The sequence below is a fragment of the Perca flavescens genome, chromosome 4 (assembly GCF_004354835.1).
Source record: "Perca flavescens isolate YP-PL-M2 chromosome 4, PFLA_1.0, whole genome shotgun sequence".
Lineage (NCBI taxonomy): Eukaryota > Metazoa > Chordata > Actinopteri > Perciformes > Percidae > Perca > Perca flavescens.
This window is the reverse complement of record NC_041334.1, coordinates 24325080-24347028: the sequence shown is the minus strand read 5'-3', so window position 1 is coordinate 24347028 and position 21949 is coordinate 24325080. Positions and strand designations below refer to the sequence as shown.

The following is a 21949-nucleotide window of genomic DNA, read 5'->3' as shown; positions in this document are numbered from 1 at the left end:
AAATTTTTGCTATAATGATGTTTATGTCTCTCCTGCCAAAGTCAGTGAAAATGTGTCCTTTCCACTGACAATATGCTGCCCTCTTTTCAAAATAACTACATTTCCCCACACACATACATCTCTCCCATTAGTTCTTTGTGAGCAAGCAGATTCTGAAATTTTAAGATCTAATAATAAATACTGTCTCTTAATCTATACATTTTATCTAAAGGGATTTACAGGATGAATTTGAAAGTATTTTAGATTCTGAAATAATTAGTTTTTTTTATTTTTGCTCCAGGGACAAACAGAGATTAAACTATCTATTGCTACATTTTAGAGAATGCTTCCTATAAGATACATTGTCACTGTCTTTACTGGTAAGATCTGTAACTCTGTAAAAAAGTAAATTATCAGACCAACTCTTTAACTTCTGATGTCAAATGATGTCATTCATTGTGTTGTGTAAGTTTTGTTTTAAGGCATTTATGCCAATACGGTTATAATTGTCCTACCATAAAAAAATGTGAATTTGTAAGTTAAAAGGCAGTCTGATAAATGCAGCATCACGAGGCGCTTGTACATCTGTCACACAGCTACACATTAATCCCACCCCTATGAAAAACTAATGACCAAATGATAGCTTTCACCCACAGAAGACCCTTTAAAAACTCTTTACAGTCACTTCTTATGTTGGTATCAAGCCTCTTTAGTAACACCAGCACTTACAAAACAGGAAATGTTCAGCAATACTTACTTTCTAGTCAAATATAAAGTTAAAGTATTTAAATTAATGGTTTTACCCAATAAGTATTTCCTTTTCTACGTAATGCTTTTCATTACCGCAATACCACAACCTGATTACATGTTTTTGTTGCAATTTGCTCAAATAGCAGTGACAACAGTTCACTACTACTGAGCTATTATTGTCAATGCTGTGAAAGTCCTACCTGCCAGAGTAGAACAGCGTCGAGGCCTCTGCGTCACCTACATGTCCCAGCTGATAACAAAGAGCAGAAAACATAAATTTACTTCCCTGGCGGGCTGGTCAGTGAGTGAACGGCAACAGTGTTTGGGGAGAGGTGAAGAACGACTGGGTGAGGAGGCAGGGACGAGGCTCATCGTATCAACTTACCTGTCTGCCCAGGATAATGGTTTCTTCTAGAATCGTCTTGAATTATTCACATATGGATGAGGTGGTGTGTTTCTCTGTGTGTGTGTGTGTGTGTGTGTGTGTGTGTGTGTGTGTGTGTGTGTGTGTGCGTGTTGCTGGTAATTGTGTTGCTGTGTTTGTCAAATAGGGTTGCAGCGATTTACCGTTTCACGGTATACCGTGGTATGAACGGTTATCATACTGTGTACATTTGCTTATCTACAGTATTGAAAAACCCATTTTATTTTCAAAAGGGAGATTTTTAACACATACATTACAAAATGGTTTTAAGTTTCAATTATAATAATGTGTTTGTTCAACCAAAATAACCTGTTTTTATTCCTTCTAGGGTCATTAAATTGGCACTTGCTTATAATGTAATTTAAGGGTGGGCAAATGAGTCACACCTCAGGAAATATACTTCAGAAAGGAGCAGTGATCATAATTAGCGCCCTCACCAACACAGACTGGAAGACAACAGAATATTTGATTTACAAGAAACTGTGGCCTCAAAAGTGTAATTTTAGTTTAATCAACATTAATTGAATTACATTTAAAAAATGTATAGGCCAGTCCTTCACCGCCTGGACATTTTCTGGATCCATCCGCACCTTCCTTCTCCGGAATTACATATCCCAAGGAGAAGACGGAGGGGACATGAAATTTCCACTTCCTCCGCTCTCACGAAGAGTTGGTGGTCAAGCAAGCATTGTAGGATCTGGCTAACATGCTGTTTTTGGGTCTGCAGATCTGGGGAAAAAAATCCAAATGTCTACATCAAGCATCTCTCTCAGAACACCGTTAACTAAGGCTTGGGAAAAAAAACTGCCGCTGCATTGGTGAGGTCTAATGACATCACCAAATATTCATAGTAGCCACTTGGAGTGTTTAGCGGTTTTCCATTTGTCCCCCTCCCTAATCCTGACTAGGTGATAGCATTCCTCAAATCCAATTTAGTAAACACCTTGGCTCCTGGCAACAGTTTAAAAGCCGAGGATATCAGAGAGAGAGGGTAACGATTTTTAACATCAACCCTCAATAGTCTATGCAGGTGCGTAGGGACTTGTCCTTGCCTTGTCCTAGAAGAACCCTGCATCCGCTGGGGAGGATGAAGGTCGGATTATCCCACCCGCCAAAGATCCTTCCACATAGTCTTTCATTGCCCGCATCTCAGGCTAGGAGACAGAGTACAGTCTACCCTTGGGGGGAAAAGTGCCAGGGACCAAGTAAATTGCAAAGTCATATTGTCTATGTGGGGGAAACAATGTATCTTAGGCTTTATTAAATACTGATGTGACGCCTAATGCTGTATCCTCCCTACTCCAGCTGCTTGGCAAAGTGGATCAAATCCAGGTCCAGCTTTCTGGCGAGGTTGGTGTCCATTAAAGGTCCCATGACATGGTGCTCTTTGGATGCTTTAGTGGTCCCCTGATACTGTATCTGAAGTCTCTTTCCCGAAATTCAGCCTTGGTGCAGAATTACAGCCACTAGAGCCAGTCCCACAATGAGCTTTCCTTAGGATGTGCCATTTCTGTGTCTGTAGCTATTGAGGAGGAAAGAGGGGGGGGGCAAGGTGGAGGGTGGGGGTGTGGCCTTGACCAACTGCCACTTTGCTCGTTTGAAAGCCATGATGTCTCTCTCTCATTGGTGTGCCAAAATCTCTGGGAGGGCAAAGCAGAGGAAGGGGAGGTAACCTTGCTCCTTATGACCTCATAAGGAGAAGATTCCAGATCGGCCCATCTGAGCTTTCATTTTCTCAAAGGCAGAGCAGGATACCCAGGGCTCGGTTTACACCTATCACCATTTCTAGCCACTGGGGGGACTATAGGCAGGCTGGGGGAACTCATCAATGTTAAAAAACCTCATAAAGTGAAATTTTCATCCCATGGGACCTTTAAGTTAGCATAGGCGCAATTATCCACCAACACTACCTGTGAACAGGAAACAGAGAGAAAAGACAGAGTTGCTTGGGGAAGAGGTCATGAGGGACATGTATCAATGCTGGCTCGGCTCACCAGTGCCCTATCCTTCACTGGTGAGCCCTCTCTTCTACTGGGTAGGCAGCAAGGAGGGTCCAGCCTTTGCACAGTACAGACTCCCGAAAGGGTGTCACTAATGCTCCTCCGGGGTCAGCCAAGTGCGTCACAGCTGCATGGGTTCCTCCAGTGCTGTTAAGCCAGCGTTGGAGCTGGCTGGTGGAGGCGATGTCAACGTGGAGGAACGCTGGAACCCTCTGGGCGACAAAAGAACGTCTGGAACCGAAAAGATGGAACACTGGGCCGTGATCTCTCCTTCTCTCTCTCAAGTAGATGTTTATCAACCTTCAAACTGGGGACTTACTTTCACTCTGCGGCTGCCCATGCCTCAGCTCTGCCAGTAGGGTGGGGGATATGATACAGGTAATCTTGGCTCGGTCGGTGGGATAAACAGCAGCTTGTAGCTCAAAGTGGAGATCACATTGCATGAGGAAAGCTCAACTCCAGAGAACTTCTCAGGTCTTACGAGGTGTGTTGACATCACTGGGGAAGCTGGTACTAGACCGGAAACATTGGTGGGAGCAATGGTGACAGGAACTCACAGAATGGATTCGGTGGGCGTGACTGGACCAAACTCACCACTGGACCAGACAGCTTCTGCACCTGGTTCACGAGCTGCGTGATCTGTTCTCCCACCATCGCAATCAAACTCTCATGACGATTGGCCAACTCCACTATCTCTTGTCGATCAGAGTCACCTGAGTCCATTAGTGGCCCAACCGTACTGTCAGGTCTGTCACAGGATGGACTCAAATGCATGACTCAACAGGCAACTCAGTTCACAAGATTTATTGTACAAAGTACAATTAAAGCAACAGTGTCCAAAATCGTCAAATAAGGGCTTATCCAAAAACAGGCAGAGACAAAGGCACAGTCAAAAAACATTCAAGGGTCCTAACTTACAAGAAACACAAGGAAGGAATGCTAGAACGCTGTCACAAAGGTACAAAACGATCTGGCAACTAAGGCTAGTAAGGGAGGGGGGGGTATATATACTAAGGGAGGCGGGGAGACAATTAGACACAGATGAAACACATTGGGGCGGGGCAGGTGATCACACAGGCGGGACAGCAGACAAAGACCAGAGTGAAGCAACCTGAAACGAGACAAGTGTGAATTTCAAAATAAAACAGGACGTGACAAATATTGACTAGACAATGAAAACATGTGACATGGGGTGCAATTTGCAAAGGCACATACTTTCCACTTTATTAGGAAATATATCTGAACCTCACTCTTGAGAAATATTCTTTTTCTTCTCTTTTTCACACGCTGTTTTCTCTCTTATTCTTGACCTGGTTTCCTCTGTACTGCGATTTCCTTACAAAGTTGGCCATATGGTAGTGAGGATGGTGGAAATAACAGTTTTATGTTTCCGTGTTCGTTCACCTGGAATAGCCGATGTGCATGCATCTGTGTGTGTTTGGGAGATTGTATTCAAACTCTGCACCTCTATTCAAACACACCCAGTCCGTAATATAGGAAAGCGCAATGCAGCTCATTTTCACTGAAATGGAGTAAAAACACAAACAGAGGGTGCAGTGGCCCCCAGGGACCACAGATGCCATTTGGCTCAGCACAGCAGTTTGCCCCCACCTCCGATTTGATCTGCTTCTCAACTCTCTGTGCCACCAAACTCTCCCAACCAAAATAACCTTTATTCAAATACGGTAATGGCAAATCACTTTGCAGCTGAACTATTTGACAACACGAGTTTTGGACTTTTTTGCTTTAACGTTACCAGATAAAGGCACATTATAATATTAATATCCCAGTGTTTTCAATTGTTTTTCTAAAGATCCCTATGAAGATGTCTTGTCTTGTCTTTTATTTTATTTTTATTTAACCTTTATTTAACCAGGTAGGCCGTTGAGAACAGGTTCTCATTTGCAACGGCGACCTGGCCAAGAAAAGCATAAGCGTGCAAGACAACATACAGTTTCACATTCAATACAATACATGAATACAAGAATACAGAATACGTAAGTAAGTCCATGGATATGCGAGAATGATATGGTAATAACACAATATACAAGAATAGACAGTCTATATAAATGCTGAAATGTAGTGAAGAGTCAATATACAGTTAGTGCAAGTTGTGGTCTAGTTGTGGTCAGACAAATAGCCTTTAATTCTTTATAAAGCAGGTCTTTGGCTCTGAGCTCTGTTGTGGTGAAAGTCCTGTGTAAATGTTGTGTTTGGCCAACCTCTAAAGAGATTATGATGTGTTGACTCAATAAAAATGCACAACATGTTTAGTTTACACATGCAATTCACTCAAACAGCTGTTATGTTTTTAGATCTCTTTGTAAATGCACTTAGCTTTTACTGTACGTGCTTTATCCCTCAGCCTCACCCTCTCTCTCTCTCACTCTCTTTCAGCAGCTCTTTTAAAATCAGATTGCAATAAGCGCTTCACTTATAAACTGTAAAACGTCTATTTTCTTTCTAGCGCTGTTCTGATTTAATCTCACTCTCATTCAGCATTTCTGTATCTTGCTGAAATCCTTTTTTTTTCAATCCTACAGTGGTAGTGAAGGTTTGGGATGTTTGAAACAAGTTTGAATATTAGCATGTGCGACTTGACGTCTGATTTCCTGGCCTTACCAAGCATATAAAACCTGATGCAAAAGCATTGATGCAACAATCAGTGCTTTTGCATGTTTATGAGTGTGTGTGTGTGTGTGTGTGTGTGTGTGTGTGTGTGTGTGTGTTGGTGGAGCTGCTTGAAGGAGAGCAGTAGTGATGGAGCCTGAAAGCCCTGCAGCACAACTGTTCTCCCAGTGCATCGTCAACTTCACTGCTGAGCCCACAACACACGCTCAGCCTTAACCCCTGCTCGCTCACTCTACTCTTCTCTCTGAATCTTCCTTTCTCTCTTTATTTCTCTTCTCTTGCACCCTCTCTGCTTATCTAAAGCACGCCATCTGAATCTTTATATCTCTCATCTTCAAATAGTTCCTCTTTCCACTTTGCTTTGATTGCCTCACTTATTCACGGATTCCATCTCTATACCATGGGCATCACTTATTTTTTTATTTCTATGTGTGCCATCAACTGAACCCTGACCCCTACATTCAGGATGATCACCCAGTCCAGCTGTGAACAGCTGTATGACTTATTGCTCTAATTCAATTATAAATCCTATGCTCTTGTCTCATGCACTGTTAGGGGGTGGGGCCTTTGGGTGACAGACAGCTCTCAGATAGAAGGGCAAGCACTATGTCATCATGGTGACTGCAGAGCGATTTAAGGAAATGGAGTGATAAGAGCAGAGTGGAAGAGGCTCAAGCCTGAAGGACCGACTGGCATTAAAGCAATGTACCAAGATTCATGGATGTGTGGGTAAGAATCTTGTGAGAATATCCCTGAGTTTATTTGTGTGTGCACATGTCAGCGAGCCTGAGTGCATGTGCACATATGTAGAGCCTGTATATGTATACATGCATTTGTGCTGCTTCTTAAATCCCATGAATCATTCAAGCCCAAAAAAAGCTGAGTACATTTTTGTTCACCTGAGCTCTGCGTTGTGTTGGCATAGCCACACACATGCTCTGTGTTATATTAAGGCATTGTTTCAAAAGTGATTGCTTTGCTTCTCTTTTCCTGCCAGAGAGATTTAAAAATAGAAACATTCATGCTCTCTGAATGTACTTTCCCTCCAGGAAGTGTGCAGTTGTGGGCGTCTGACATTGGCTGCACACCATCACGTGGCACCTTCTTCCCAGGCTGCCATTGGCTGGCACCTGTGGGGCTCTGTGAAGAAAAGCTTTTCTGACAGGACCCAGGAGCCCAGAGGAGTTGCTGGAAACTGGGAGAAGGACAATGTCGGTGGAACCAGGAGAGCAGTGGGGGGGCTCAAGAGATGGCATCACCATGACTGTGAGAGCGGAGATGCTGGGACGTGACCTCCCAGCCACAGCAAAGGGCAGGAATCCACAGAGAAGATCACATGGCTGAAGAGGTGCAGAGGAAAATGAATGAGGGGCAGGAGAGGACGGTGATTTGCAGCAATGACACTCAGAGAGCATGTGTCGTCATCATATAAGCTCAGCTGACACGTAGATTTCACACTGTTTAAAATTTACATCTATCCAAATTAGGTGATGGTTTAAAATACATTTCTCATTGCCGTTTGACCTCAGTATTGATTCAGTATTTGTTAATTTCATATTCAGAATTAATTAATTTAAAAAGTCCTCTCTGTTGAATATATGTTATGATTCTAATGTTGTTGTTTTTTATTTCTGTTATTGGCTAATAAAGTGGATGGAACTATCCTATGAACTATCATTTATAGAAGCTATAACCCTACATTAATGGGGAGACAGTGTCCTCTGGTGTTTAATGTTAGGAATACAACTGGCCTGTAATGAAAGGCTGTTCAAAATGGAGTAATGAAACACAACACATATTCATGCCACACTTGCAGGATTGTGTCTAGCTGATGTCTACATTTTCATGCCAAGCAAGTATTGTTTAATTGATTTTATTGTTAATTGATTCTATTACAATTAATTATTAATTTATTGCTATTTCTATTGTTTAATTGATTCTATTACAGCTGTAATAAAATAGATATGCCCCAAATCTTGGGGCCTATCTATCTAAAGACATTGAACATTGTGTATTGTGTTCATTAAATGTGCTAATATTATTTGGATTTCCTCACTGCTCCTCAACATTGTACAATCATTTTGATACTACACCTCTCTTCTGTCCAGTGGAAGATTCTGGACTGTACCACAGCAGCAGACTGAAACAACTCTAATGGTGAGCAGTTTCCTCTCAAAAGCTTGGAAACACACTGATATCTTAACAGCACACGCGCGCGCACACACACACACACACACACACACACACACACACACACACACACACACACACACACACACACACACACACCAACCCAGTCTCATGGCAGTTGAGGCAGTGAAATGTTCACGTAATTTAACCTAGTGATTCGTCTACACGGACACTCTAACCTGTTAACTGGGAGCCGAAATAAAAACGGACACCACGCAGCTGACACGCTCACGCCACGCAGCTGGCCTAGGGTAGTGCAACTAGAGCCCGGCACGTTGCACGTGATAATTTATACAATAGAAATACCAATAATGAAAAATTTGTCTTTTATGCTAAGCACTTTGTTTTGCCTTGTCGCAGAAAAATACTAGCTATATATAAAAAAAAAACTACAGTTGAGTGTTTAGAAATACAGCCTAATGGCTTGTTTGAATAATTTGCATTTGTTTTGACTTGTAATGTTGTGAAAAACAAAAAATGTACAAAGAGAAGCATTTAGCCTACCATTTACAAAGAGAAGCATTTTTTATTTTATTTTCCATACATCGTTATTTAAGAACTAAATTTTCTAATTTTGCGGTTGATGAATGTTAATAGCAAAGCCTAAAGGGAAAAAACATGAGCATATTTATGTGTGGGACTTTGTTTGATTTCACATCACATTGCATTATTAGTTGTTTTAAATAAAAGACTTTTTTGAAATAATAGTTTATGGTAGGCCTAACATATTAATTATTATATTCAGAAGATCATCCTCATATCAATCACCGTGGTTGCAGCTTGTAGCCATCCTAACCTTTGTAGCCTTGCTGAGACTAGGGACTAGTTTTAGGAAGCGTTTTCAGGAAATTAAAAGGATAAGCCGATTGTTGCTGAGGTTTTTGTTCACAGTGTAAGATGTATATAGCTTTGTATGGGTATGTGTACATATACAACATGTGTTTTGACATTTCTACCTCAGCCTATACTGCACACAGACACAAGGACTTTTGCATATTCTGCTGAAATAGAGACCTTGTGTGCAGTGGTGCAATGCCAACAATCTCATTCAACCATTTCACAAACTGAGGAAAGGGTCGTGACATGGGTCAGAGGTATCAGAGGTCATAAATGATGAACCAATTAATCAATAAAGGAGGCTATCGCTGGCAAAGTGGTCTCCATGATATGTACAAATTAAAACGTTGTCGTAGGACTATAGCAAACACATCGTTGGAAAGGTCTCAACCTCAACAGTAACATATGTCAGTCTGAAGAGGATACGTTACTCCTGCTTTGAAATATTGACCTCTGAACCTTGAACCCAGTACATGTTTGAAGGCTTGCCATTTAGCAACAGAAGGTGCTACACATAGGACCAGCTGTTATAGAAAGCTCTGGACTTCAGCTGTCATGTAGATATGGTCACCAAAGTTTACCCACTGTGAGCACCGTCAAATATGGTAATAAGCAATTTTCACCTATTTAAAAGATTTTTAAAATCTGATGACAATAGTGTGTTCCCCATCCCAACAAACCCCAGGGTGTATCCAAAATTCTACACTGCCAACTTCTACTTATGAGAAATATACCAATATATTTAAAAACTACAACTTCCACTAGAGATGCGCCACAGAACAAAGCTAGTGTACTTGTAGTTCTTCCGGAGTGGGTGGACTTGTTTGGCCCCTGTGTTTCTGCTGTCTGCCGTGAATGGGCTTCATTCCATTTCAGATTGCCGCCGCCCACCGGCCGGCCGAACAAACACAACATGAGACAAATACGTGAAACTGTATTGTATTATTATTGTTATCTTTATTGTTTAAATCCTCAAATACAACGTTAGACTTTCCTATCCGCGGAGCGGTAATTACTATGTCACTTCTGGAGTATTCCTCTGATTTTTTAAAACATTATTATGGTGCATATGCATAACTTACTAGAACAAAACTGCTGGATCGGATCATATTGTAGTTTTCTATCTTACAACATACTGTAATATTTCACCGGTAACAAGACTGAAATAATATTATTTAAATCAAGGAATTAATACCATGATAGCATCTAAATAAATGTTGATGTAGCGTTATAGTTTTTTTAAATATCAATAAACAACAAAGCAATCCAGCTTCCCTGGTAATAAGACCGAAATAATAACATTAAAAGATATACATATAAACCATGATAAGATCTCGTGAATAAATGTTGATTAAAACAGCTTATAGGGCTAAATATACCAATAATAGCAAAGCTGTATACGGCTTCTCTGCTGCAGCCCGACTGGCAGAAGGAATCGTGCTGTGACCACGAAAGATGCTTCCAATTAAAATACATTAGTTTAAAAAACAAGCTGACCATCACGAAAAAAACCCGAGATAAACGTGTCCGTGTACACGAATCAATAGGTTAAATTATGTGAACATTTCACGAACACACACACACACACACACACACACACACACACACACACACACACTTTAATAGCAGCATGTTACAAATTAAAGTTGACTCCACATGGCTTTGTTTTGTGATATTACGCAATGCAATGTTGGCAGATTGTTTCTAAATAAACAAGTCAGTTTGTTCTTTACACATTTTTAACTTTACTAAAAGGTCCTCGGAAAAAAACCCAATGTAACCAGTTTTCATGTGGGTCATATTTTATTAATTCTCTTCAAATGGCATGTTAGACTAAGCAGCTGACCAACGGAAACAGGTCAAATGTAGCATCAAAGATGATCCTCTAGATGGCAGGCCAACTCTCTCCATACTGATAACCCTGTCAGATGTTTTGTGCATGTGCATATTAGAGCAAAGGCTGCAAACCAAACACCAACATGTCTGCAAACTGCTAAAAGAATATTCACTTATTTTTTAAAATGTTTTTAATGGTGAACGGAAATGTTCAACCTCCTTTTAAAGTGTGAGTAAAAACAAGACCTGACATTGTATAAACATTTAATTTCACACAATATAGCTTATAGCAAAGAACATTTATTATGGTAAATTGCAGAAAAGGGTACATGTGTACTGCATATTTGTTGTTGCATGATGTCACAGTCTATTTGTAGGCCTACAGTTACAAACTCAAATTGTGTAAATAAGTCAACTAGATTTTAGAGAAAGGAAAAAATATTTCATTTAATTTTTATGGCAGTAGCTCTTCTAGTGTAAAGTGCTCTGTTCTGTACATTTTACCCTTCATATAAGGTGAATATAAATATAATGTAAGTATGTTTCTCACATTCTTTCTTTTGTTGTCTTTTCCTGTTTTTACCTTTCTTTTTAATTCTCCATTTGTCACTCACATCCATCATTTTTATTTTCTGCTAAATTTCTAACAAAAGCAGATTAGGTGCTGTTCAAACATAGGCTTTAACAATAAAAATTGAAGAATAATCAACTATCCACCCATTAGCTATACCCCCTTATATCCTTGAGGGTCACAGGGGCTGGAGCCAATGCCAGCTGATGATGGGAGAGGTGGGGTACACGATGGACAGATCGCCATTTAATCTCAGGGCTGACACCATTCACGCTCACATTCACACCTACCATCAAGATCTGAATCATTGGTTTCGACGGTAAAGCCAAAGTGAATCAGGCTGAGATGCCTGAAATGCCCTCCCTACTCCTCCCCCATTCAGCCCCTCCTTACACACACACACACACACACACACACTAATGCACATCTAGCTGTGACACACCTCCACCATCCCAGTCACACAGTAGCCAATGAAATGAAGGCTATTTAATTTTAGCAGTAACACCCAGCTCACATCACTGGATTTCCCCGCCTTCTCGCCTTCCCTCCTGTGTGTGTGTGTGTGTGTGTGTGTGTGTGTGTGTGTGTGTCTGTGTGTCTGTGTGCAGTGTGTCCTTGTGCATCTATGTGTCCGCACGCCTGACAGGATAAATCCAGCTTCTCTTCCATTTTCTCTCTCTTTCTCTCTGACTCTCGTTCTCTCTCTCACACTCTCTCTCTCTCACACACACGCACGCACACACACACACACACACACACGCATACACACAGGTGCTGTTCTTTGCCAACCCTCACTCTCACACACTCACATTCAGAACACACAAACTCAACAGAGGATTGTAGTTAGCCCACTTTTCTGGTGCTGAGGAACTTGACATTTTGCCTTCATGGAGGATTACCACAAACCTGACCAGCAGACAGTGCAGGCGCTGAGGAACATTGCCAATCGCCTCCGAATCAACTCCATCAAGGCAACAACTGCAGCGGGCAGCGGGTGAGTTACCTCCACTGACTCTCAGACATGAGCTTTAATACTGTGAATGCAATGTAAACATGCAAAATGTGTGTGCAAACCATAATTCAAACTTAATACATCTACTGAACTAGACACATGCATATACAGATGCACACACAGACATGCAAGTGAAGGGCCAAAGGAACAGCATGTCCTGCCTTTGTTCTCTTCTTTTGAGCCACTGGCAGAACAATTTGAATCTCTCAATCTCTTATGAATTCAATTAATGAAACAAAATCTCTTTCAAAATATCTCTATGTACATTACACAATTTCTATATCACACAATTTCTATACAATTCTGCTTTATAAAACACTTTTCCTAAATAAAATATACACTTTGCTGCAGAAATGTTAATGTATCAATTTATCATTTTGAATGAAAAGTATAACATACACAACTGTAAGACACCTCACAGCTGACTTGAAGTTTAGATGTTTGGATTTTCATATTCTGGAGAAGGACAGAAATGTATTTGGCCTTTTTCAAAATTTCAAAATCTTATATTTACTTTGCTTACAGGCTGAATATTGTATTTAATTTCTGACATTGAAAAGGTAATATTCACCTATTAGACTACCATGTGCAATAGAAGTGCTTTAGAAGTGTTATTGATAAACTGAAATTGTGCATATCATGTCATCTTATAGCTACGCATGTTCATGATTGCTGTTGCAATTCTCACTGTTTAAACAGCTTTGTGAAGCCCAACATTGTCTGCATATTTGAAGAATCAAGAGCGTTATCATGTTGGAGCCCAACTCCCCACTCCACGGTTCTGCACTGTCTAACTGATGGGAACAAAGAGAAATACTGAATAATATTTGACAAAATAGTCTGAGCCACATAAGTATTGATAACTAATGGCTATTTAAATGCCAAATAACTTTTGCGTGTGTTATATTGATACATTATTGAGTGAAATACGAGCCACCTTTATGTGTGGGAAAGGCCAAAAACCAGCCATTGATATTAACGCGCCAAAATACTTGCACTACTAGCACTGGATGGAGCACTTGGTAATTAAGTGTTGGTGGGTGGTTTAATAAAATAGCTCTTTGCACTGATTGTTAATATAAGCAAAATAATCTAATGTTGATGGTATGATTGCATTTACAACCAGTTCTCTATCTAATCTGTTCGAGGGCCTTTGAATGAAGTATACAGCATGCTGTCCCTAGGGGTCTGTCTTTTGCTCTATTAGCACCACAAATGGTCTTTACACAGTGTATTTAATTAATTTCCAATACTGTTACTGGTTCAACATGCAACTATTTGGAGTTTTCCAAGGCTCTGTGACATTTTAAAATAAAAGCAGTTATTTGGTCTATTAACTGCACTTTGCTTTTGTTTAGTCACTAATTCCAAACAAACCCACCCACATGAATTTCACGACTAGTTTACCTGGGCTGCATCTATAGTCACAACTCTGCATGCTGCCTGGCATATGGGTAACAGCACTGTCTCCTCTGTCGTACAGACATCCCACATCATGCTGCAGTGTGGCAGAAATCATGTCTGTGCTTTACTTCCACACCATGAAGTACCGCCCTGAAGACCCAAGAAACTTCAACAGTGACCGCTTCATCCTGTCCAAGGTGAGTCTTCCCGATCTGAACAGGAGGTGCCTAAATGCTGTACAGATTTTTTCTCTTTCCCTTGAATTACTGCAGTATCGTTTGACAAAAGATAACGTTTGTAATTGTTTTTTAATCCACAGGGTCACGCTGCTCCGGCCCTGTACTCCATGTGGGTTGAAACGGGCTTCCTAAAGGACAGTGAACTGCTCAGTTTGTGCCAGGTTGACTCTTCCCTAGAGGGCCACCCAACCCCTGTAAGCTGCCACTTACTTTATCACACCTTAGGAATCATCTAATGGAGCACAAACAGTGTACCAGCTGTTTTTAAGTCTGTGTCTGTGTGTGTTGTGTGCATTTCAGAAGCAGCAAATTGTGGATGTAGCCACTGGCTCCTTGGGGCAGGGTCTTGGTGTGGCCTGTGGAATGGCTTACACTGGGAAATACTTTGACAAGTCTAGGTAATCTTTCATACATGTGGGCGCACACACACACACACACACACACACACACACACACACACACACACACAAGAAAGAAATTACTCTGGTTTGACCATTTTAGTTACTTTATATGCATTTAGTTTAAAAAGCCCTTGCCTTGTGTAAATGGACACTGACTCAACATCGTGTTTTGATGTTATAAACATTCTGAGGTATTCTTAATTTACATCATAATTCTTTCAAATGTTCAGTGATAAGGATTTTCCAATTTTGTGGCCGTGTGCTGCAGCTACATGCTCTGCTCTCACGATTCTTCTGCTCTGATAATCACATGCCCAGCAGACATATCTCACTTATTTCTTACCATCCAAGCTGATTTAATCTCAGAATTACAAACTGAATAAATGTTTTCTCATTGTTTTATCCTTTGTAATGGTGGCAAGAAAAACTGTATATGGAGTAAAAGGTTGAGCCATCTGATAATATTTGACCCATATGACACACATTACTTATATTATCAATTTTTTTTTATAAAATAATGAGGATAATTTGTACCATTTAAATACTCTGTGGGAATCTTATGGGAGACATATTTCAGAGGCAGGTGTGAAACTCAGCAGCCACACCTTAATGGGCTTCAGGAAGCTTTTATCATGTAACAGCTGGTTACCCACCTAACTGTCATATAATGGAAAAATAATCAATCTGACTCGAAAAGTGTCAGAGAACATTTTTGTGAGATTTGCACTGCCCCACCCTCATCTGAACGTACACACATGCACTCACACGCATGCACTCACACTCGCATAATCTCCCCCTGTTCTCCAACTCAGTTATCGTGTGTTCTGCCTGATGGGGGATGGTGAGATGTCAGAGGGTGCTGTTTGGGAGGCCATGTCGTTCGCCTCCTACTACCAGCTTGACAACCTGGTGGCCATCATGGACATCAACCGTCTGGGCCAAAGTGATTCAGCACCCCTGCAGCATCACGTAGAGAAATATCAGAAACGATGTGAAGCTTTCGGGTAAAAGTGAAATTTCATATTGCAGTCGAGGTTGATTGTGTCAATGTACTGTTTATGCTGTGTTGGAAGATTATGATGAAGGTGGTGGTAATACAAGTAGCATTATCTGATGTCTATCCATAACTATTGCATTTAGTTAACACTGTCCTGGTGTGTCCATGCCATCTGTGTCCTAACGTGTGATTTGTCTGTGTGTGTGTGTGGGTGTGTGTGTGTGTGTGTGTAGCTGGCATGCCATCATTGTGGATGGACACAGTGTGGAGGAACTTTGCAAGGCTCTGAGCCAACCACGTCATCAGCCCACTGCCATCATTGCTAAAACCATTAAGGGCAAAGGCATTCCAGGTAACTCTCACTGTTCACTCCTCATCTGCAAATGCATTGCTCTCACTCTTGTGCATATTACGTAACAAGCCTAAGTGTGTAACCCATCCACCAAACAGTGTTTAAATCTACCAATGTGATGCTGTATGTATGTATTTTCAGCTGCAGAGGATAAGCTGGGGTGGCATGCCAAACCTCTGCCCAAAGACATGGCCGAGATGGTTATGAAGGATCTGCAGAGCCGCATCATGAACAGCAGCAAGCACCTGTACCCTCCTGCTCCTATCGAGGACTCCCCACCGGTCAGCCTGAGGAACATCAGGATGCCGAGCGCACCCAGCTACAAAACTGGTGAAAAGGTTTGTCATGTCCATACAGGAACAGTATGTTCACACAGTGTTTAATGAAGCCAGAGAGGGAAATTATTAAATTCTTTATGAAGATGAGCCAACAATCTTTGTCAATGATTGATTTGTTTGGTATCCCATCTTTATAGATTGCCACACGGAAGGCGTATGGGATGGCGTTGGCCAAGTTAGGCCGCTACAACGAACGTGTGGTGGCCCTTGATGGAGACACCAACAACCTCACCTACTCGGAGATCTTCAAGAATGAGCATCCCAACCGCTTTGTGGAGTGCTACATCGCTCAGCAGAACATGGTATGATCCCTCATGAATCTACAGAATTAAGAATACTTCACAAAGATATTTTTAAGACGTATATATTTATTAACATAGCCATTATTTTATTAACAAAGCCATCTATATTCTGTGTATGGTATTTTTGGTCTAATGCTCTCTCTTTTATTTTTTAAAGCTTAGCATTATTTTGCTTAGTAAATTGCTCTTATCTAGCTCTGATTGGATATGAGTAGGGCCTTATAGCTCACATCTGTGAGTCTGAGCCTGTGTTATTTAATTATTCATGACTTGTCTATCCATAATGTAAGGATGGGCAAAGACAGACCCATTTTGCCTTCTCGTGTAACAATGTGGCTGCTGCTGACACCCCCCTTCCGTCATTATTTCATCTGAGATTGAATTAATAATTTGGAGAGAGGCGATCAGACATTAATTCCTTGTGCTGTCATGGCTACAGCAGCAGCCAACTTCAACGTAGGTTAGGCGTGTGTGATGATAAGCAGTCATGACAAGTGTAGTCAGAAGTAAAATATTAATCAGGGCAGAGGGTGGGACCATCTGGCTGAATGCATGAGAAACCTTGAATGGCAAAACGTCTGTGGCTTTTAGAAATGCGATGACAACCCATTGCATTTCAAATATTAAACACTTAATGACAATTAATGAAACACTTGATTTCTTAAAGACACAGATAAATGTACTTTTATTGTATTAATAATGGCATCCTTTTCTAGGTTTGGATGAAACAACTGCTAACTTAAATGCCCTTAAAGAAGTGGTTTTCTTTCTTTGATTGTATCTCACAATTGCACTTTCATGGATGCTTAGTTGTTGCTTTTGACTAAGCAAGGAAAGAAGTTGTGGGATTGGGGAGAGTTTTGGAGACAGGACAAAGGAAATTATTTGGAAGAGGAGGTATGCCACTGATTCCACACATATGGGAAAATAAGCTCCGGAGCTTTGGAGGAAAAATCTTATCATTGACTCTCGACTTAACATGGTCTTCTGTTGAAAGAGGCTTTCAAATATGGTTTGTGCTGCAGATATTTTACCCTCTGGGTGATCTTTTGGGGATCAAGCACGTGTGACCTGTGGAATCTCTTGTGCTTTTGTATAGGTACTAAGATGCAATATATTCCTTTCCCAGGTCAGTGTAGCCATGGGATGTGCTGCCCGTGAGAGGAACGTTGTGTTTGCTAGCACGTTGGCTTCCTTTTTCACCCGTGCCTACGACCAGCTCCGCATGGCAGCCATCTCAGAAAGCAACATCAACCTGTGTGGCTCCCACTGCGGCCTGTCCACCGGTTAGTAAACTGGTGCTGATGAGCCAGGCTCACACAACCCCTCTCACACCCCTACCTCACACCTTCACAAAAAACACCTTTATGCCCCTCACCCTGAAGCCAGATGTTTCACAACACCCATTTCATCAGACCGTATTGTATCCCTAATGGTGGTAAATGTATAAAACAATGATCTGTGTTTGTGAGTGTACATTCATTTCAATCATTTCTCACTTTCCCTCTAATCCTGTGTTTTCCTTGCTGTATTTACCTCCTTTGGCCTTACAGCTAGTACTCAACCCTCCCCTTTTTCTCCCTTCCTGTCTGCCCTGGAAGCTGTCAACAGGGAACCAGGTGTCCCTCTGTTAGTGCAGGTATACTGCATGCAAAGCCTGGTTTTATGTCTCTGGATCTGCATGCATCAGCTCACCTGACCTGTTAATAACTTTTGAGGACTTACTGAATATTGGACATAGGAAATAAACATAAATGTACATATTGCAGGAGAGGAAGGCCCCTCTGTGATGGGTCTAGAGGACGTGGCTATGTTCAGGGCCCTTCCCGCATCGACTATTTTCTATCCCTGTGACGGTGTGTCTACAGAGAAGGCTGTGGAACTGGCTGCAACCACAAAGGTACATACAACCTAAATGCAGTGTTCTTGCTTCCCTACAGTATCTGTGGCAAATGTATTTATTGACAAAACAGCCAATTTGTTATAAAAAAAAATGTCCCAGAGGTGACTGTCATGTTTCCCTTCAAAAAGGGTGTTTGCTACATCCGAACCAGCCGCCAAGACAGTTCCATTATCTATAACAGCAGCGAGGACTTCCATGTTGGACAGGCTAAGGTGAGACTGTCTTTGTCCTCACATATGTAGCTGTTATGATAATTATGAAAATAAAATAAACTATCGCTACAAAGTGAACACACCCAGCACTGTCAACGCTTTAACCTGAAACAGAAGATAATACCTTTCTGTTTGCCAGGTGGTGTACCAGAGCAAGGAGGACCAGGTGACTGTGGTGGCAGCTGGAGTGACTTTGCATGAGGCCCTGGCTGCAGCTGAACATTTAAAGAAAGGTACAGTACATTAAATACTTATTTTGATCATAAGAAGATACAATATACTGTATACCACATCGCATCTGACATATCCAACAGATGAACATACTTTTTAATCAAATATAGTATGACCATATTTGACGATAATTCATTGTTTATCAGAATCAGCCCAGAATATTATATTTGTTTGAATAAATTACATTCAAGCATTCTGGCCTTTTTTTTTTTTTACTGCTTTTGCATACAAAGATAGTGCTTGCTTGCAGTGGATACATCTCTATATCTATAGTAGATACATTTGTGATTTTAACTTTGTCACTGTGCTATTTTCTAAATGCATTGTTGTAATTATTAATTGTCAGTTACTGATTACAACCAGGATTTACAAGGACACCCTGGCCTTAGAACCACTATATGAATTGCACGTCTCAGTTGCAGCGATGTCATTAACAGTATCACGTTATATGTCATATCCCTCAACTCAATTTCCAGAGAGGATCTCTGTCAGGGTTATTGACCCCTTCACAATCAAACCACTGGATGTCAAAACCATCATGGACCACACACGTGCCACCAGGGGACGACTCCTCACTGTGGAAGACCACTACTATGAAGGTCGGTTTCCATGAAAGTTTCTCATACTGTGGGGCTTCTGCATATTGTATGACCACCACCACCACAAGTCCGTCAGCATTATGCAGCTGAGGCCTTGTCATTGGTTCGTATCCTCGGATGTGTTGTGGTAGCATGTTTCCATTGGTTCAGCGACAGAGACGCCATGTGGTGGCATTTGCTTATTGGCTGAGGGGAGGCTGACTGTGTGTGTGTGTGTGTGCCCTTATTGCAGGCAATGTATTGGTATTGCGGTGTGTCAGTTTTGTAAGTGCGAGAGCCAGCAGAGAGGCAGAGTGCTGTCAGATTTCCTTAACTGAGCATGTGCCCATGGGGCTCTGTGTGACCTAGATAGCACAGACAGCCATGCCCTGTGTCTGTTAAGAGAAAGGGGATGGGTGAAGGCATGGACTTGACTAGACAAAGGATTATTAGCATCAGTGTGATGTCTGGTTGTATTCATTTTACATCTGGACCAGATGTTGTATAGTAGTCAAGGCGAGATGTTTAGATTTAGCTTGTTTGTAATATTTTCTTGTCCTCTCTATTTATATGTGATGGAATTCTGTTCATACACAGCCTCATTTTTTTGCTGTCAATGAGGCTCCAAAGCATTTGAGGCGATTGGGTGTCCCCCATCCTTCAAGGAGGATCTGTCTTCCTTCTACATCTCTTTCATGTGATGAATTGCTGTTCCACAGGTGGTCTTGGGGAGGCAGTGTCCTCAGCAATGGTCAATGAGTCTGGCTTCAATCTGCATCGTCTGGCTGTGTCCCACATCCCCCGCAGTGGCAAACCACACGAGCTGCTCAAGATCTATGGCATCGACCGTGAAGCCATCACCCAGGCTGTCCGCAAGATGCTCAGCAGCTCTACCAACGCCAAGTAACTTTCTCTCCGCCCTACCCACCTATCTGATCACACCCCTGCAGATGACGATAAACAGTCAAATATGTTTTTGATTCACATGACACCCAACTTTTTAAATTCCTTCACTGTGAATGCCCCTAAGTGTGTACTGAAGTAATGTGATTTTGTGCTGTACATTTTGAAGTAGATTTCCACATTTACCTTTCTTTCATGGATCCATCACGTCACAGAAAAGAACAGAGATACACAATTTCAAACACACATATCCTCACTCCTACACTTAGCATTGTCATAGATCTAGTTCAGTATTCAAAATGTGGCCATAACTGACTTTGTAGTTGATGGATGCTCACCATACAATTACAATTATTACATGTTCAACAGGAGTACTAAGTAATGCTCTCATGTGTTTTTTTAAATGCTCTTTGATGAACTTCAATTGGAAATGTTTTTATATTGTTCTTATGTAGCTCTTGGGTGGGGCATAGTTTTAAAGTAGGTTATCATGACAGTAGTGTCAAAAACATGGTAACTGAGTTGTTGTTTGTAGAAAGTAGTGGAGAAAAAAATCAAACAAATGTAGGTAGGTCATTAAGAGCAGTCACTCAGAACCACAAATCACATCTTCAGATAATTCAAACTCATGTGGTTTTAAAAGTTGTATAATTTCTCTTCAGCACTGTATTTTGTTGTTATTGATTTTAAAGTTACCATCAACCTACGCACCTCAATTCACCTCAGTTCATTTGCTACAATTGGACTATACCAGCAGTGTGGAGATAATCATTATTTGGTCAGTGTTATCTTTTTTACATAAGGTGGAGGGCTGAAGGCCCTTTAAGTGCTGATGGAGAATATGGCTAGCTGTGACTATGAAGGTAGAGTTACATCTGACTTGTAAACCCAAGAAACATCACTTTCTTTGTTACTTGAAATTTTGTATGTACCTGACTTTCATGTAATAAAGCCCACTGCATTTGACTTTGAGCGTTTAAAATAGTGTTTTCTTTTTCCCTGTAAGTATATTTGTGTTTATTTGTATATTTGCGATGTGTGTAGTTAAAGCAGTATACAGGAACCTGTACTTGAACTTTTAATTCAAGCAGTGTCTAAGTAAGCGATACAAAGCCATGATTAATGACAACATACACAATATAACACAATTCTTAGCACATATCTTCATAACTTTTTTCAGGCATTATTACTTCTTTACTGTACATCCCTGAGATAGTTAATACATATTTTGACCATAAAAGATCTAATCTTCTGTGGAGACGTGCATGACTTCCTGGTAGAATTTGCCATCTCTGAGTCCAAACTTAATTTAATAAAACTGAACTCTGTTCTTTGACCATGTGGTTGTAAACTCCTTCTACCACCGCTGGTGCTTTCTCTTCCTGTCCAAAAGATCATACAATTACCATCACTTCAACTTTCAAAGACATCTAAAGACACTGAATTATGTGATAAAGCTACAAAGGCTGTTGATCTTTCGAAACAATGTGTAAAAATTCAATCAGCTTTTGTAAGACCACCTACTTTAGAGAGCTGTATTTCCGTGTTGCTCCTCGAATAGCAAACACAATGATTCCACATCCATAAGACAGTGTGTAAACTGGAATAAATCACAACATGTAACCACAGAAATAATATTTTGCCATACTAAGTAAAGTAAAGTCATGGGGCTTTACCATGATATGAGTTTAGGTTCAGGATGGCCACGAAAAGTGCAAAACCAAATCCCCAGTAAACATCTAAAGAGAGTTAAAAGGTAATGTTAGTTTGTATAAAAAACAGGTCTGAATGTGATTCCTAATTAAAAAAAGTAGATGCCATTGTTTTATCATATAGTATGTATCGATGGAAATTGCCAG

At 40.9% G+C, this 21949-nt stretch overlaps 1 protein-coding gene across 1 annotated transcript; it reads left to right on the top strand.

Moving 5' to 3' along the window:
• The first annotated feature begins 7901 nt into the window (after positions 1–7901).
• On the top strand, positions 7902–20848 carry LOC114554508 (transketolase). Its single transcript, XM_028576398.1, has 15 exons — positions 7902–7941; positions 11990–12212; positions 13714–13831; positions 13954–14067; positions 14174–14271; positions 15087–15278; positions 15505–15623; positions 15765–15961; positions 16099–16263; positions 17393–17549; positions 18033–18163; positions 18295–18378; positions 18518–18611; positions 19086–19208; positions 19907–20848. The coding sequence occupies exons 2-15, from the start codon at positions 12106–12108 to the stop codon at positions 20092–20094; spliced, it is 1887 nt and encodes a 628-aa protein (XP_028432199.1). The 5' UTR covers positions 7902–7941; positions 11990–12105; the 3' UTR covers positions 20095–20848.
• Positions 20849–21949: the final 1101 nt, after the last annotated feature.

What these genes read in the sequence shown, in the direction of transcription:
- LOC114554508 (XM_028576398.1), top strand. Translation starts at nt 12,106, where the DNA reads ATGGAGGATTACCACAAACCTGACCAGCAGACAGTGCAGGCGCTGAGG. An exon ending in AAATACTTTGACAAGTCTAG is followed by an intron (nt 14,272 to 15,086) that starts GTAATCTTTCAT and finishes TCTCCAACTCAG; the next exon opens with TTATCGTGTGTTCTGCCTGA. An exon ending in TCCATGTTGGACAGGCTAAG is followed by an intron (nt 18,379 to 18,517) that starts GTGAGACTGTCT and finishes TCTGTTTGCCAG; the next exon opens with GTGGTGTACCAGAGCAAGGA.